Source organism: Gekko japonicus, unplaced genomic scaffold, assembly GCF_001447785.1.
Source record: "Gekko japonicus isolate JY-2015 unplaced genomic scaffold, Gekko_japonicus_V1.1 scaffold206, whole genome shotgun sequence".
NCBI classification, from domain to species: Eukaryota; Metazoa; Chordata; class Lepidosauria; order Squamata; family Gekkonidae; genus Gekko; species Gekko japonicus.
Window position 1 is genome coordinate 1,492,947 of NW_015160842.1, and position 18,785 is coordinate 1,511,731.

Below are 18,785 nucleotides of genomic sequence, written 5' to 3' on the forward strand. Positions count from 1 at the left end.
CGTATAGGAATTTTAAAATATATTTTGTAGCTCTTGGTGTTTTATTTATTTACCCTTCCAAATAAAAGCATCTCATTACAATGATTTACATCCACAAGGCGGCACTGTTCTTTATGTTATGAGAATAAGCATAGCTCAATAAATTTTATGAAACAGATATTTCTGAGCTGTTAAGTGGTAACACTGCCCTACTGTAGACACAAACACAGAAGAAACCTAAGGGAGCAATCCTAAGCAGGTACATAAGGAAGTAAGACCTATTTTATTCAACAAGGCTTACTCCCAGGAACGTGCTCTTAGAGTTATGGCTTAAGACATTTATACCTTTAAATTTCATAAATACGCCAAACAATATAATTTTATATGCTAAGTTATTAATGATGCATTTTATATTGTTGAACTAGTGAAATAAGTTTACGATTGTCAAGAAAACCTAACAGTGCAATCCTAACAGAGAGCCAGTGTTGTGCAGCGGTTAGAGAGCTGGACTAGAAACTGGGAAATACAAGTTCAGATCCCTGCTCTGCCATGGAAGTCTGCTGGGTGACTTTGGGTCAGTCACACACTCTCAGCCTAACCATCCTTACAGGGTTGTTGTGAGGATGAAATGGAGGAGAGGAGGGCAAGTGATGGACTGCACTTATAAAAGCTTAGAAGTGCTGTGTAAACAGATAAAGGACCGCGAAGGGTTAATTCTTCACAGAGCCAGAGAGCCTTGAGTGACAGGCTGTTCCAAGAGGCCTGACTGTTAGCATCAGCTGAGCAGAGAAAGAAAATTCCCTACCCAGTCAATTAGCGAATTAGCTCTGAAGAGTGCATAGATCCCTGGTCTTGTGTGGTTAGAAACTGCCTTTAGAGACCTTAAGAGTCAGTTAAAAACTCAAGACAAGTACTGGTGTTTCAAGAGAAGGCATTTGGGTACTGGAAAAAGTGCACCAAGCCTTCTGGAAACAAAAAGAGTTAGCAATTACTCAAAGAAAGTATACTGAAGTGTTTGGGGAAAACACTGGAACAAAAGCCTCTTCACATAAAGATTTAAGTCACTATAAATAGCTTAAGAAATTCTCATTAGCCTGAAACATAAGAATGAAAGTCTGTGCATGTATTGATTTTACCTCAGAAATTTTACCCCTGATTTTCTCTGACCTTTCCCCTCTATGTTGAATAAAATATTTTGTTAATTTTTAATTTCAAAACATCTCAAGTGCCATTTCCAGTGGTTTAAGTAAAAGGTGATTCTGACCCTTCACTCAGGTTCCTGGCCTGAGCCAGCAGTAAAATACCATACTGAGACAGGGTGGGGCAGCCAGAATTCTTCAAGAAAGAAGAAAACAGACCACTAGGGCTGCTCAGTCAGCAAAGCAAATAAAAGCTGAGGGGAAATCTTGCTTTTGAGGGAGAGAAAGGGAAGAGGGTTGTCATACCTTCCTTACAGGTTTTCTGTGAGGATGAAATGGAGGAGAGGAGAACAATTCTCCTATTGGGGAGACAGACAGGATATAAATGAAGCAAATGAATAAATAACAGTGATACTCTTTTAAGCCCATTTACTTCAATGGCCTAACATGGGTCTAACTCTGCTTAGGACTGCATTATAAGTACTGCATATATTTCAATTTTATCCCACAAATATTCACTGTAGAAAACTGAAGGAAAGTTTTTTCCCCTGGAAATTTTCAGTCTCTAATTAAGAATATTTTTATACTACTCCTATGAAATCTATCAGCACGGGAACACAACTGTTGACTTTTAAGGTCTTGCTTCTGACATTGTGCAAGAAATTTTATATTGATGAAGATCTCAGATTTTTTTGCCATGTATATTATGACTTAAGTAGCTCGCTCTGGCAGTAAAAAGATTGCATGGTACTTCTCTTTTGCTTTTTACACTAGGAAAGTAAAAATTTTGCTCTTGATTATTGTACTGATTTCTTTGTTCTATATGCTAATTATATTTTGAAAACCCATGGATCAAGTTTAAACCTGAAAGAAGAAAAATACAATGAAAAATAAGCAATATTGTCTTTCTGCCAATGTTATCTGCAAACACAAAGCGTAATACAGCTGAGACGTAAGTGTAGAGGGCATACTGTTAAGGGTTCTGTATTGAATGAAGTGATGACAATGATGTTGTGGGGACTTTTCCATATTCCCCATGGAGCAGTTTAATTGCCCTTCTGCAATACATCTGCCAAACCGGCAGGTGCTTGACTGTGAACCACAATGCCTGACCCCTGTGTGATCACAGCACTACTGAGAGGCAACTTGTATTGAAATCAATGAAGTCTAAAGGGACCCCTGAATTAAAGGACCTATTCTATGCTTTAAAGTTAAAGCATTTCTGTGACATTTCTGTGACATCCTTAGTTTCAGGAAAGGCAACTATGGAAGAAGATGTATAGAGGCTGGATATTTTTGAGAACAAGATGATGGGGACAAAGAATAAGGGATGACTACCACATCTCACAAGCAAGTAATCCACAGACAACTAGGTAACCCCTGCTGGCTTGGGGCCATAATATCTGAAGGACTTTCTAATCCCATAGGAACCTACCCGACCACTCCAGTCACCTTCAGAGGCTCTGCTTCAGGTGCCCCTGCCATCTGAGGCTATATGGGTGGCAACCTGAGAAAGGGCCCTCTCATTTGTGGTGCTGAAACTTTGGAACTCCCTCTGCACGGAGAACTGTCTGTCTGTCTCTCTTGTTGTCTCCTGCCAGTGGGTGAAGACCTTTTTTGTTTCAGTTCCTTACTAACTCTTATTAGCCCTCCCCTGTTGGTGTTTTTATGTGTTTATATTATGTTTTAGTTAATTGTTCTGAATATTTAATACATATTTATATTTTAAATGCTTAAAATAAATAAATAAAATACTGGACTGGACTTTAATTTAGCAATATACTTCTTATGTTCATTTCAAGCAACGTGTTCATGATTTGCATGTCGGTATTTTTTAATAAGCAGAATTCATATATCAATTTATCTAACAGCAAAAGTGTGGCCCCATCTGTAGTTATCTAAAATTGTGGATCAGGGACACAGTGACGCTAATCAGATATTTCTACAAGTCGTGGGACTCTGGGGTTTGCAGAAAAATCTGAAATCTTAACAAATATATATTGGGGGTTTAAATTCCCCCAATATAAAAAAGTGTTCTGTACATGCACAGACATGTACGTACTGTGATTCTGCAGTGGCCACTGGGAAATGCAGCAAGCCCAGTGGTGGCTGCAGCAGAGCCCAGGAGCCTGGTCCCACTGGTGGACCTCCTGATGGCACCTGGTATTTCTGGCCACTGTGTGATACAGAGTGTTGGACTGGATGGGCCTTTGGCCTGATTCAACACTGGCGTCTCTTATGTTCTTATGTTATGTTCTGATGGTGGCTGCAGCAGAGCCAGGAGCCGCTCCAGCCCCAACTGCAGTGGTGGACACTGGGACCCACTCCAGGCTTGGGGCGGCTCCCAGACACTGCTGCCTCTGTGGCCAGCTCCAAGGTGAGTGGTGGGGCCTGCAGTCATGCCAGGCTCAGAGATGGGGAGGGAGGGCAGCCAGGAGGAGTACCACTGTTGCTGGGGGGAAGGAACCAGGTGGGCGGCCAGGAGTGTCATCACTGAGCAGGCGGCTGGGAGCACCACTGCTGAAGCAGGTGGGCGGTTGGGAGTGCTGCTACTGTTGGGGTGGAGGAAGCAGCTGGGCAGCTGGGAATGCCACTGCTGGGAGGAGGAAGCACAAAGGGAGGCGGGAGCGCTGCCGGTGCTGCTGTGAGGGGGAAGAAGCAGGTAGGCTGCTGGGAGATTGATGGCAGAAAAATAGAGCGATGGGGTAGGGAGCAAAAAGGGAGAGAAAGAGTGATGTGGTGGGGCACAAAAATAGAGAAAGCATGATGGCGCAGGGAGACAGAAAGAGAAAGAGTGATGGGATAAAGGCAAAAACAGAAAGACTGATGGGCTGGATGGCAGAAAGAGAAAGAGGCATGGGGGAGAGAGAGAAAAGGGGTGGCAGCAGGGAGAAGGGGTGACAGACCTAGAGAAGTAAGGTGGAAGGAATGGGATTCCCCCCACAAGTTTCACGGGCCCCCCACTTGTATTTCATTAATGTACTCACCAAGTAAAAATATTTCACCTATTAGAAGATCACATATGTTGCCTGCATTACACACTATATTTACAGCTGCATGAACAGAAAGGATGCAGATTCCAAAGATGAAAGGAATCAATCAAACATTTGAGGACCAAGCAGCCCATCAAAACAACTACATATGTATTCCGCTCTTACCAAGAAACTTCTGGAAATTTGGTCTTGTTTTGTAGAGAAGATATACAATTACCATCTGAAGTGTCCCAAAGTAAGGAACATACCATGATGCAATATATATATATATATAAACTGTGTGAGCAATTGTCCTTAAATCCTAGAAAAGGAGAGCTATTAAAATTGTAAACTTGCACCTATATATATATATATATATTTGTGTGTCAGAACAGTAATGGTTACAATGTTTTACCCCTTTTGAAGTTGTCGGGGAGCTCTTTTTTAATTAATACTTTTCATAAATACTAAAAAATGAAGACTTTTATATGGTAAATTTAAAATGTACAATGTTTATTTACAACACTTATAAGATTTCACCAATAATTATATAGCTCTGAAAATATTGTACGTCTACCTTATTCAACTTTATAAAATATTTCAGCCCAGCTTCCAAAGGATTGGTGTCACAATTCATCTGTTTAAGAAAGGTACAAGACAAGAGAGAGTTATTCTGTGATGACCACTAGGTGGCATATTTTCATAACTTCTTTCTAATTTCTCACATAGATTTCAAATCATTTCTTTTCTTACATCTGGTAAATAAAATCTGTTTTGCTAAAAGACTTGTAATTCTCAGTGGCATTTGTACTGCAATACTCCTAATCCACAAAACAGGTATATATTTCTTCAACATTTAATATAAAATAAAATATGAGATATTTCAAGACATAAATAAGTCTACAAAGGCATAGAACAGTAACAGTAAACCAAGAAAAAGACAATTTTTTCCATCAAGTCCAATAAGACTCTTATTTGCATATCTACCTTACTTACCCCTCCCCCCCATAACTCAGTTGAGACTCTGTGCAAAACCATGGTTTCATTAAACTAACAACGGTTAGTGTGATTCTTTGAATGCAGGGCATTCCACTAACAATGGTTAGTTAAGGTCTGTCAAGCCAGGATCTGAAACCAGGATCTAAAGTTGGTTTAGTAACCACAGTCAACCTTACAATGCATTTTTGTGATGTCTGGTTTAATCCTGGCTTGTTCTCTCACAATGCCCACCTAGGCTACAGAGAATAGGAAATGAGGAAATGAAACCAGTATATGTTGAGGTACACCTGAATTTGGGTGATTGTCTGGGGGTCAAATCCTGATTTCACAAACCAACCATAGTTAAAATAAACTAGTTAGGTCTGAACCAAACCAGTGAGTGGAATTGGAGGATGCTTCTGGATGCTGAGGTTTTTGTGTCTGCAGCAACCTCTTGTGCATAGGAAAAGGATGATCTGGGCATTAAAATATATAACGAATAAGCAATGTGACAGGATTAGGACTGAAGAAATCTGAAATAAATTTCGTAAGAAGCACCTGTTATAAGAACACATTTTTGCAAAAATATTAGAACAACACACTGCCAGATATTATTTTTGATTTTGTCAACTTTTATTCAGTTGATGTCTATGACTAAATAAATGAGGGCTGACTCAAGAAAGGAACTCCAGAGAAGAACAAAGAAGAACATCCTCTCAATGTGATCAAGTTATCATGGAATAAATGTGCTACTGTGCGGTCTACATATTACCCGTCAAGCCTGTGCTTTTTATTTTTATCTGTTTATTTATTTATTTAGATTTTTAGGCTGCCCTTCCTTGCCAGCAAGGCTCAGGGCGGCTTACAACAGAAGAAGACATTCAGTCTCAATGGCCCTTTCTTACATGCCCAGGGAAATGTTGGTCGCCACTTTGTGGTCAGGAAGCAATTTTTCTCCAGGCCAATTTGGCTGGGGATCCTGCAGGATTTTTGTCATCTTCTGGGCATGGAACAGCGGTCAGTGGGGGTGGGGGGGGGAGGTATTTGTGAATTTCTTGCATTGTGCAGGGTGTTGGACTAGATGACCATGGAGGTCTCTTTCAACTCTATGATTCTATGATTCTAGTAGGTAATTAAAAGTTAAAAACCAAGAATAAGTACATAAAACATTTTCTTACCATTTGTGTTTTACCCTTTTAATAGTTCTTTGGAATGCTCTCCTGTGTTATACATATCTGCTGGGGAAGGTTTCCCATTGGTAGTTCTTAAAACAAACAAACAAAAGCCCTCCCAGTCTTCTCTCACCTGCAACAATGCCTATGTTCTGAATCCTTTGTTGAGTTTTACTTTGGTAGCTATGAAGTTTGGGGCACAGACAACATCTACTGTGTTGAGATGGGATATTGGGTTAATGTTTCTAAAGAGATATGTAGGAATATAACACAGAGGCTAAAATGCTTTCAGGGTACTTTTTGAACTATTTTACTCCCATTGTTGAAATAAAATGGCCTGGGGACAGATGAAAATTTTTAAAAAAGGTTTCACACAGCATTGCCAGTTTTTGACTCTCTACCAGAATGAGAGACATTTCAAAAATAAAGGCTGAAATCTTGTGCAAAGCTATAAATGTTTACATCTCACTGATTTCAAGTTGCTTTCTATAAAGACAATACTATTTTCTTGCCTCTTCTTCCAGTTGCTTATTAAAATAGGTTTAACGTTTCAGACTGAGCCTCTAGATCCAAAACTGTCTACATGGAAATGAGACAGAGCTTAATTTTCAGAGGCTATTCGAAGTAAGAACTCCAGCCAACCTTAGCACAGTGACTTCAAGTCAAACTAAAAACAATGATGGGAGATTTCTGAACTGCTGCTTACTCTAAGAACCATAGGAGTTCCAGTCACAATATCTTGAAGCCATGTCTGGTTGGAGCTTTCTTGACCCTGAAACCAAACAACACTCTCCAACTTATACTATGAAAAGTGGGAAGTGCTGTCAAGTTGTCATTGACTTATGGTGACACCATAGTTTACAAGGCAAGAGACTAACAGATGTGGTTTGCCATTGCCTGCCTCTGCATATCGACCCTGGACTTCCTTGGTGGTCTCCCATCCAAGTACTAACCAGGACTGATCCTGCTTAGCTTCTGAGATATGACAAGATCAGGTTAGTCTGGGCCATCCATGTTAGGGCAACAGGAGAGAAACGCATGCAAATCTGTACCATAAATGTAATAGAAAGCATTTTTCTCTGTAAAATAAACAAGTTAATCATACTCATTGCCCCTTCCTTTCTCATTTTCCATCAAATTACTAAAAACCTAGCAAAATAATACATAAATAACAAAGAGGGGAAAAAAATAACACTGCTATTTTCAAACCTCTGCTCCCCAGGCACGAAAAGCCTTCTCTAGCCTCATTGCATTCAGTGCATATGTCCCAAAGTTGTCAATTCCTTCTTCTTGGCCTGCTTCCATGATGGCAGAGTATAAACTTGCAGAATCTTCTCGTCTGTGGTACAGCTCCCAGCCCAGTTCACCTGTTATAAATTGAAGATTAACATCTTGAAATACATCTACAATTAATTTGTCACTATCATAACTTACAAGTTTGATAGGAAAACAGACATTAAATGAAAAAGGGTGTTTTTTGCACAGTGAAATTGGCCTGAGAGCATTACTTTAAAAAGTACGAGTTGGCCCTGTCCTGGATAGCCCAGGCAAGCCCAATCTCGTCAGATCTCAGAAGCTAAGAAGGGCCGAACCTCGCAAGTACTTGGATGGGAGACCTCCAAGGAATACCACAGCCATGACACAGAGGCAGGCAGCAAGTCACCTCTCTGAACGTCCTTGCCTCCCAGCCCCACTAGGGGTTGCCAGAAGTCACGCACGCATGCACAAATACTAAAAAAAAGTTATTCTGCTTTTGAAACCGTCCCTGTTTTCTTCACCACTTACCTGTGTACGAAATTCTAATTGCAGTAACAGGAATACCAGAAATCTTTAAGCTCCTGGATAGTAGAAAACTAAATGCAGCATCACTGAGGTCCTCTGTTGTTAATTTCTGGAGGACTTTCCGTGCATATGGACCCGCTACTCCAAGGACTCCTAGTTCTTCTGTAACGTTTGTTATCTCAGTCTTATATTGTCCTCTCACAGCCTCCTCTTCAATCCATCTATATAGAGTTTATTAAAATTAAGCATTTCACTGCTAAATCTGACAAGTCCCCCCCCCCAACAACAGTTGTGGGGGGGAGATGACCATAATTTTTTTCCAGCTCTAATGTTTACAATCTACGTTTTAATGTCCAAACTTTAACTGTTACCCAAGTTGTTCCTTGTGCCTGTTATTTTCTTTATCTGAATAATCCTTGTCTTTACATCTAACATATAACAGTCCATCTCAGCCTACTAAACAAACCCAGATTCTTGCTGGTGAACAAAAACTAAGCCAGGACCAAGCTACTTCTGGGAACTGTATTATACTGTTTTGATTTCATTGTTTTTATTATGTAAACAGCCTTGCCTCTCAGTAAGAACGGGCAATTATAAGTGAAGTAAATAAATAAATTCTTCTGGAAAAAGACAAACACTTGCAGTGTGTTTAATTGTACATCATCTCAGCCCTGACTGAGAAAGCCCCAACATGCTTGTGCGCAGGTGAGCTTTGTTTTGACTTTCCTGAACAGTCACCTCTTCCACATACCGAGAAGAACCACAAAGGATGTTTAAAACCTGAGTGGGCATATTGTATACTTACCTCAAATCATGAAGCTCTGATCCAGAACCAGTAACTAACAAAAATTCCCCTTCCTTCACATGAGAGACTGTAAGCTCAGCATAAACTCTACCTCTTGGAGTCAACATATGACTTATATTTGTGAAACCCACCTGTAAAATTAAAAAGAGCAAAAATTAAAACATTGTACAGTAGATACAGTTTGCAAATCTTTGATGCAAATTTCTTCTGCAATCTAGCACAGATAGATCCAGGTCGTCAGCCGTGTTGGTCTGAAGCAGTAGAACAAATTTAGAGTCCAGTGGCACCTTTAAGACCAACAAAGTTTTATTCAAGGTATGAGCTTTTGTGTGCACGCACACTTTTTCAAATACGTTGGAAGGAAAGTAAGGGTCAAACTTATAGGTGGGGCTGAACAGCAAATTAACATGTAACATGATGAAGATGTTTTAAGATATGTGAAGACAAAACTAAATAACAAACAAAGGTTATAATGTCAACAGCTGTATAGCAATAAATATGTCAAAATAAGATTGAGACTCTCCATTCACTCCTTTCAGGCATGGAGGTCACTGAACAGCATTTTCTTCTTCTTTTTTTTGAGGTGGGTATAGTGTTATATGTCAGCCAAAGATTCCAATATTCCTTTTATTACATTCAGTATTCTAATATACTATTCTGAAAAAGAAATACACTAAAATACAGAGGATGTATAGTTCCTCTGTATGAGAATACATATTTGAGGACTGAATGAGTTAGCATATGTAATGAGATAGGAAACCAATGTCCCTGTTGAGTCCTGGGAAGATTTTTGTTCCAAGAGTTGTAATAACTTGTAATTCAGCAATTTACCTTTCCATTCTGTTCCTGAAGTTTCTTTGTAATAAAACAGCGACCTTGAGGTTCACAGAGTTAGGCAAGCCTCTTTTTTTGGCCATCAAATAGCAGCTGTCTTATGGCAACCCCACAGGGTTTTCAAGGCAAGAGACATTCCGTTGCCTGTATGTCTAGTGACTCAGGTATTCCATGCTGGTCTCCCATCCTAATACTGACCAAAGCTGATAATCTGCCAAGATAGGGCTAGCCTGGGCCATCCAGGTCAGGGCATACTTAAGCCCTGCTTTTTCAAGAGTGCTTCAAAGTCTCCACAGCATTGTTGATTTTCTAACTGGAAGAGTTTCTTCATAAAATAATGAATTATAAAAATTTTCTAAGTGGTCTCCAGAACAGCTTCTAGTTGCAACAGTTAAAGAGAGAGTTAAACTCTCTCATTGTTCTCAGAACACAGAACAATGAGAACTAGTACTGAGCCAACCCACACTCAGATGTGCAACAGCACCACCCACTGGTAAGGATGGTTAAATAACCATTACAGAATCCACAGACTGAAGGAACATGAAACGCAAAGACCCCATCTCAACATTATGCCCAAAGTATGGACACGAGGAGTGCCCTGGGATGGAACAGGTGCACCAGGATGAAGGTGCACCAGGATCCCACTTCTTCACCATACTGAGGTTCTGTACCCTTCGTAGTTCATGTGAATGAGGCTACACTCACGAAACTTTTTCACATTGCTTGGGATCTGATCCTAGATATAGTTATTATGTTTCCATTTACCTTTGGAACCACATTTGCAAACAGACGGTCCAAAAGTCTAACAGAATCACGGCCTCTGATGCTAAATTTGCCAAATGGAGTAAGGTCAATCACACCCACTTTTTCCATCACCTGCTTATATTCACGACCCACAGGTTCGAACCAGTTTGTGCGTCGAAAACCAGGCCTAGAAAAATAATGTTTAAGTGCATTAAAAAAAAAAAACCCTGCTAGGACTTCTTAAACATATCTGTAAAGTAGCCCAGTCAACACAATGTAATATTGAAATTCCGTTTTATCCCTGTTCTCTTCCTTGTTAGAAATACTTGGAAAGAGACAGATCAGCATTATGTTCAAGTTTATCAACTACTTTCCCCAGAATAACAAAATAGGTATAGTAGTATTAGTTCAATTACAGATCCTAATCAATCACAGCAATTTAGTCTGTTTCGTTCTGAAAGCAAGTTTCTCAGGGTTTGAGCCTACAGCACATCTGCAGAATGATAGCTGAGAATAATTTCTGCCTTCCCTCTTCATCTTGTAAGTCTTGAAAAGGTGATGCCAGGGATTGGGGGCATGCATAGAATCACAGACTTGGAAGGAACCTGCAAGGTAATCTAGTCCAACCCCCTGCACAATGCAGGAAATTCACAAACACTCCCCCCCCATTGACTAAAAGCCAAGCAAAATGGGCAGCTGCTATAAGAAGCAGAAAGCAGTCACAGTGGCTTGTCCTGAACTTTCATTTATTTATTTATTTTTAAAATTGTATACCTCTGCTTTACACACATATTTCTTAAAGTGGCCGTCCTGTTCCCCCTCTTGTGGTTTGCAGGAGCAAAAGCCAGCCTGCCTCTGCCCTCTCCCCAACTGGGGATCAAACCATGGCCTTTCTGCTATGCAATTCCTCTCCTTGCAATGCTCTGTGCTTGGCCCCATATGGCTGGTGGTGGCATCGGAGCTGCAGTGGGTTGCCACTGCTGGATGGTATACCCCCTTTGCCACTACCGTCTCAGCCCAGTGGTTAGGATGCTAGTCTTGGATGTGGGGGCTATGCATTTCTGTATCTTTTTTTGTTTTATGTCTTTTTTTGTTTTCAGGGGAAGGGTGTGAGTAGCTTGGAGCATGGGTAGTTGTGCGTGGGCAGCACATTTGCTGCCATTCAGAACCTTGTCAAGGGGTTGGCTGGATATCCTATCTATGGGGGGTGGGATGCTCAGGCCACATGCCTGTGTTGACTGCACTGTCACTGGGTCTTCCCTCCCTGCCTTCTGGCACTCTATGGAGGGGGGACTGGTGTAGTGGGGCAGTGGCTGCATTGACAGACATTGGTTGGCAACACTGGTGTATACCACTTGGAGGGACATCATTGGGTGCCAGTGTCTGGTGGATGTTGGTGATGTTGCTGTGGACTCCAGCACACTCGGTATATGGTCTTGCCTTGCAGAGGGGTGCATGGTGTTTGTTTCTCCAATGGAACGTTAATAGGGAATCAGGGATCGGACCAGCGCTGATCTTATTACATAGGTGACTGGCAGCTACTACCCCAGCAACCCTCAGGATTGGGCTGTCCAGTGTATATTTGTTCAAAGTAAGAGTGATTCCAACTGTATTAAAGTAGAAATCGTCCCAGGAGAATAACAGTGTTTCTAACTATTGGCCTGTTGTTAATATCCTGTTTCGTCAAGGTACCTGAACAGATGGTGGCAATTCAGCCCAAACATTCCTTGATGATGTAGGTTATTTAGACATCCTTTTAAGGCTCTAAATGATCTAGAACCAGTGTATTTGAAATAGTGCCTTCTCCTATATGAGTCTGCAAACTGAGAACATTACCAAAGGTCCTTCTCCAGATGCCTCTGCTGTTGAAGGACAGGAAGATATCTGCTGAAAAGGCAGCCTTTGGTGGTTGCACCTTGGTTATGGAAGTCCATGTTAAGGGATGCTCATCTAGCAACATCATTGTCATAATTTAGGCACCAGGCAAAGTCAGCTATATTTTTGCCTTTCGTGATGGGTTTCAGTACCCAGGTGTTTTCTCATTTTGAGCAAATTTCACTGCAGCTTGAAATGATGTTTTTTTAAAAAAAATGCTGGTGCTATCAATGTTGCTGTTCATTATATTCCTTACCTTGTTATTGTGAGTCATCTTGAATGCTCATTGGGATGAAAGGTGGCGTATTTTGTTTTTAAGTGAAATGCCTGAATAGAATATATGTTTTTCCAAACAGTTCAAAATATATGAACAGAAAGCTCCAAAACATAAATAGATGACAGCACCTATTTCTACTAAATTATAATGTATAATTTTTCTCCAGCACAATACAGATATAAAAGTCTATATTTCACTTACTTGTATCCAATGTCATCACCAGGTTTGTAGAACCAATGAGGTTGCTCCCATCCTGCATGGAAACCCATGGAACATTTCGCCTTAAGGTTTTCATAAAGTCCACTGACTCTTTCTGTAGGTCTCCCAGCAAACCTTTCTTCTTTAGGATACCCAACTATAAAGGTAAAGGGGAAAAAAGTTACACTAGATGTTACACATCAGCCTGATAAAACATATGAAATAACTTTTTGCATATGTGCCTCCCAGTACTGTTTACACACAGTACTTCTCTGTGGATTGTAAAATGCCACAATAGTAAGGATATACTTATATACAGTATGCATTTTGTAAATTGACTCAGCAAACTACGTGGCAATGCAGACACAGGGCCTGCCCTCTTTTGGCGCAGAAAGTGTTGGAAACCCCCCCCCCCCCAAAAAAAAAATCAGGGCATGTATCTTTTACTCAAGATGGGGGAAATCTATAAATAATTATCTTACCAATATTGTTAAATCCATAAGACTCTCTTGCTTTTGCTGCTGTGAACTGTGTGGTTGTCCATTTTCCGTATCTATTTGGATCTAACTCTATGAGATCGAAAGGCGGCTCCCCATTGAGTATCCAGTCGCTGAGATACTTTCCTATGCCACCGGCATGGATTATGCCATATCTGGGGGGAAATATATACATTCTACCCTTGCTAATTTATTTCAAATAACATTTCAACATAGGATTTGAAGATTATTGAACTCCCCTTGTTTTCATTTTCCCCCTAGAAATAATTTGTCTAGCTTTGCTAATGACAGGCAAGTTCAACAAGTAAAATATACAGCGTGTTGATTTTTTGCTCATACTAGCCTCCCAGAGCCAGATGTCAACATACAGCAGTGGTTTTCAGCCTGCAGGTACCTTTGGAATTCTGACACAGTGTGGTGGCTGCAGCTGCAAAATGGCTGCCACAAAATGACTTCTACAGAAGGCCAGGCCAGCCACAAAACTGATGCCACCCTTACTTTCAGTCACATGGTTTATTATTTATGTAACAGGAGTAGAGCTCCTTATTTTACAATGCATTGCCCCAAAAGTAGGCAGTGCACTCAGCTATTTAATATAAAGGGGGGAGGGGGGAATGCCTTGCAGTAACACATGCTTTAGAGAGATCTGATAAAGATCTTGGAAAAGAATGCAGGTATCCTATCAGACATTTAGTGAAGATAGGAGTTCTGCCAGTTGCTACCACCACAGTGTTACAAGGTCAAAGTACTGACAGGGCAATGTTCTGAACACTGGACTTACAAGCTCAAAGGCAAACATTTCAGAGACCACTGGATTCGGAGAGGCAAATGCATTCTGATGGTCTGAAATTATTAACTATTCCTATTTAAGAATCTGGGAGAGGAGGCATAATATATTACAGGTAAAAACAACACAAGCTGGACAAAGCCCCATTAGATTTTGAACTAAAGATTAAGCAGCTCTGAAAACAGAGGACGCAGTGAAACTAGCAAGGAGGAGCCATGGTTACAGGGTCAGACTAGGACTGAGGACATCTGGGCTCATGTCCTTCCTCTGACATGAGTTCACCTTGTCTCTTACCCTAGCCAACCTTGCAGGGTCCTTGTGAGGATAAAATAGGAAGAGAACCACCATGTGTGCCTTGGAGGATAAAAAGTTAATATCTTGTCTTATATCTAATTTCACATATGGCCCAAGGGTGCTGGAGGGAATGACTACTGGGTGGGGAGAGGCTGAAAAAAGGTAGCCAGGACAGAGGGAGAGAAGCAGGGAAAACAAAGAGGACATGGGGCTGTGAGGCACAGAAACAGGGGACTGGAAGGGAAAGCAGAGTTATCATGGGGAGGGGACCAGCAGGAGAAAATGAGATCCCCCCACACTGTGACTCTTCACAGGTCCCCTGCAGTAGCTGCAGTTACATCAGGCTGAAATCGTATTCAGTGTTCTGTTTACACAGTTAACAAAAAAGAGTATGAGTTGAACTAGACTTTAATGACATTCACGGCCTGGAATCCCTGTACCTGAAGGAACGCCCTTATACAAACCTGGGTTCCAGTTCCATTCACTGCTCCAGTCTCTCCTCAGTCCCATGTGCATCCTTTACTCAAAACCACTGGCAATAAGTACTGACTAGTACAAGCCAAATCTTAAACACTCACTACAAATCTTAAACACCACTACAATGGATAAATGCACAACACTGTTTAAATTTTCTGGCCATCCTATGAAAAACTCAATCAAGATGCCTTCAAGATACTTTGGAATCTTTACTCTAGGTTGAGAGCAAGATTACAGCCACTGGCACACACTAACTAGAAAGTCACCTTACTACTATGGGTCGCCCCCCCCCCCCAAGACCCAGGCACCACAGCTGCAGGCTAGGTGGAACGGGCAGCCACTGCTTAGCCAGCTGCTCAGGGTGTTCCTGTGTTGCTCGTGGGAGGGGGGTGTCCCCAGGCCAGCTGGCAGGGGTGCACCTGAGCCAACCTGGCCAAGGCATGAAAAGCCTTAAGTGTAAAAAAAAAGTGTAAAAAAATTCAAATGAGTCTTGGCTTTCTAAATATTATACCTGAAAAACCACCATTCAGCTCTCTATATGGATACCAGATTGACTGACTTCTTTGTTAATGAAATTATGTTTCTCTCTTCCTAATTGGAGCTATGCAAAGTGTTTGTTTCAGTGTACAAACACATGAAAAATGTCATGTTTTAAGTAGCCTTTATGAAATATAGTATAAGGGTTTATTTTGTTACAGGTACATGGATCAGACTTATGTTTAAAGTACTCAGCTAATTCAAATGCACTTCATAAGTGACAATGTACAAGCTTTCCCCTTTACAGGAGATCACCTTCATCAAGGAAAAGTATTTTGTATAAATGTCTGATATTTACATGCCTATCTTCTCAGGCAGATGATGAATGAGGAATCTCTTTGTGCTTGCAAGTTACTTCTAAGTAACTTAAGTAAGATATTTACAAGTAGCTTACTTATGTTGCTTATTAGTGGTATATTAACAAATATGTAGTTAGCAAGAAGCACAACATTGATTTTAAAGATGCAAGGTCCCAGAACAGAAGAAAAAGCAGAGAAAATGGGAACAGCTTGAGAAAGAAAAACACAGAAAGCCAACAACAAAACATGTGAAATGTGGATAATAGGGATAAACAGAAAGGAGAATATCAACATTAGTGAATCTAATTTTAACAAGTTTTTTGTATGACTAGAGAGAGTCAAAGTCTTACTGAAGAGACTGATTTACTCACCCAAAACCAATTGCCACCCAGTAATTTCGAACACTCTGATGTGGTCCCACCATAGGCAGAATGTCTGGAGAATAAGTTATGGGACCTGCAACCACGTTAATAATCTCTGCTTGTTTCAGGACTGGGACCATTTCCATGGCAGCCTCAATATGATCCATTATTCGGTCCAAATCAGACTCAAAAAGCTCCTTTCCAAAACCTTTTAAAAAGTCATTATGTTTTTGTTAGCTCTGAAAGTGGCATTATATAAATATGTTTTTAAAAAATCACTTTCTTATACACCCAGATGTTACCAGACAGAAATTGTGCACAGAGAAAATATTCTTTTGCACTCTGGAATTGGAGTTTGCTCTAGAGCCAAATGCAGATCAGTACAGAACCAAATATTCTTTAAAAAAGAAAAGAAATTGAAATCTTTAAGGTATACTGGAGAGGTAGGTGGGATGCTAGAATAAACTATATGTGAAAGGAATGATAGGCAAAGCTGAGATTAAAATTCTTCTTAGAGATGCTTTACAGAAAGACAAATGATGCAGCTGGACTGTTGCCAGTAATCCAAGAGTGAACCATGCACAGATTTCTGCAAGTGCATTGAAACAATCACACAGGGTGCTCCTGTGAATATTGTGAGACTCTGCGTGTCCAACTTCCTAATAAAGGACTGACAACAACCAGTGTTTGGGCTGCAGAAACTTTATGGATTATTCATATTATTATTAATGTTAAGATAATTATTAATAATGTTAAGAGGAGAAGAAGAGATTGGATTTATACCCCACCCTTCACTACCCAAAGGTGTCTCAGAGCGGCTTACAAACTCCTTTCCCTTCCCCTGCTCTGACAGAAACTGCTCTTTTTTCAAGAACAGGTCTTATCAGAACTATGGCTTGCCCAAGGTCATCCAGCCAGGTGCAAGTAGAGGAGTGGGCAATCAAACCCAGTTCTCCCAGATTAGAGTCCGCGCACTTAACCACTACGCCAAACTGGCTCTCACTACACCAAACTGGTTAAGCTGTATATTTTCAGTTATGAAAACAAGCTTTTTTATACTGTATCTTTGTTGATCTCTTGCTCTGAATTTTGGTGGAGTTTGGCTTTTGAATTACAAAAGGCTGTAGACTTTTGCTCTGGAAAACTGCAAACGGGGTTCAAGAAAACTGAAGCAAGATGATGGTGATTCCAAAAGGCTTTTTGTCTTCATGGAGGCCTGTGTATAATGTACTAACAGATTCCAGTCACTAAAGAGTTCTGCCCAAATAAGGTATGCTAATGAAAGTCAGGCAATTTATTTTACTGCTACTTGGAAAGTGTATCTTACTATTTTAAAAAGAAGACACCTAGAAACTTAAGTTGCTACAACAAATGCAGTCATTTATATCTCCCTTCACATGAAGCAATCTGTCGAAAGTTGCTGTGCCACCCAGTTGTTCACAGCTCTGGAATATAATGACACCACTGCCACCAGTAGCTGGACTGGGTCTGGATGCTACCATAGCCACAGTGACATAAACCGGGGGTCCCCAATCTTCTTGAGCCTGTGGGCATTACTTGGAATTCTGACACAGGGTGATGGGCACATCCACAAAACAGCTGCTGCACGAGGTGGAGCCATGCATACTGAGGAAGCCCAAGATCAGGGAAAGAAGGGGTGATTTTAAAAATACACTGGGAAAGAGGAATGAAATAGAATAAAACCAACACTGTGGTGGCAACTGCTGTTAAAACAAAGTTATTTTAATCTGCCCAGCCTAGCAGATCTCCAGTGGCCACTCAGAAGACCCACGTGACCCCCACCTACTTTCTAAAAGTGTTTTGTGGGTGCCAGGAAAGGTGCTGGTGGGTGCCATGTTGGGGAACACCTGACATAAACTATGCTGGTGTAAAAAACAGTTTTATCATCACCAAATAATAGGATTGGCAGTAATGTACACAAAGTCTGGCTTGTGTTCCTCTGGCTCTAGGTGTACTCTGCTCATGAAAGAAAGCATAGAATCTAAGCCGAAGATATTTTCATAAATAGAAGTTACCTCGTGGGACTCCATGTTCTACCCAGGATTCTTGTAGTTTCATTTTTTCTTCGTTTTCATATGGGCCGAATAAAAACCCATCCCTCTCTTGCCTTAGATAATAGGAACCTTCTAAATCACGAAGCACGGGCACTTCCCTCTTCAGGGCTTTCACTTCAGGGATAGTTGTGGTTACAACATATTGATGGTGAACTGGTACGAGTGGGTGGTGCAGTCCAATCATTTTGCCTATTTCACGAGCCCAGAAACCTATGAAACACAATGAAAGAAATAAAAATATTAGAATAGAGGGATTGAAAAGGGAAAATATTTTGGGGTAAAAAGCAAGAGGGAGTTTCATATCTATTGGCTATCAGAATCAGCTGTGATCCGTGAGTTCCCTCATTCAAATCTCATATCTGTCAGAAACTCACTTTGTAGTCTCGGTTCTCCATTTGCAAAATGGGCACAATAGTCCTGGCCTACATGACAGGGCTATTGTAAGGATTACAATGAAAGAATGTGTGTGAATATTAAAGGCACTGTATATCATTATTGTTATTATTGCTATTATTCTGGTTAGAAAGGTCACTTCTTCAATGGGACTGTTCTTACTGTTACGGAGGGCACACAGCTTTTGCTGAAAGACTGTTAAGAGCTTGGTTGTCTTGCTGTACCCTTGTCTCCTGCTGGAGAAACAGGTGTCCAGGAGAGTGAAAAATGCTTTTTCCCAGCTATATGTAGTTAGGAAATTGACTCCCT

General features: G+C 40.7%; 1 protein-coding gene across 1 annotated transcript in view; it reads right to left on the minus strand.

Annotated features, from left to right (window-relative positions):
* The window catches only part of DMGDH (dimethylglycine dehydrogenase), a 61,607-nt gene that overhangs the window by 22,065 nt on the left and 20,757 nt on the right, over positions 1 to 18,785 (minus strand). The window contains exons 6-14 of the mRNA XM_015419604.1: positions 18,045 to 18,293; positions 16,018 to 16,216; positions 13,238 to 13,407; positions 12,759 to 12,912; positions 10,427 to 10,592; positions 8,828 to 8,958; positions 8,026 to 8,243; positions 7,450 to 7,607; positions 4,668 to 4,727 (exon numbers count right to left, since the gene is read on the minus strand). Coding sequence (XP_015275090.1) covers positions 4,668 to 4,727; positions 7,450 to 7,607; positions 8,026 to 8,243; positions 8,828 to 8,958; positions 10,427 to 10,592; positions 12,759 to 12,912; positions 13,238 to 13,407; positions 16,018 to 16,216; positions 18,045 to 18,293 — 1,505 coding nt within the window. The remainder of the gene's footprint in view (positions 1 to 4,667; positions 4,728 to 7,449; positions 7,608 to 8,025; positions 8,244 to 8,827; positions 8,959 to 10,426; positions 10,593 to 12,758; positions 12,913 to 13,237; positions 13,408 to 16,017; positions 16,217 to 18,044; positions 18,294 to 18,785) is intronic.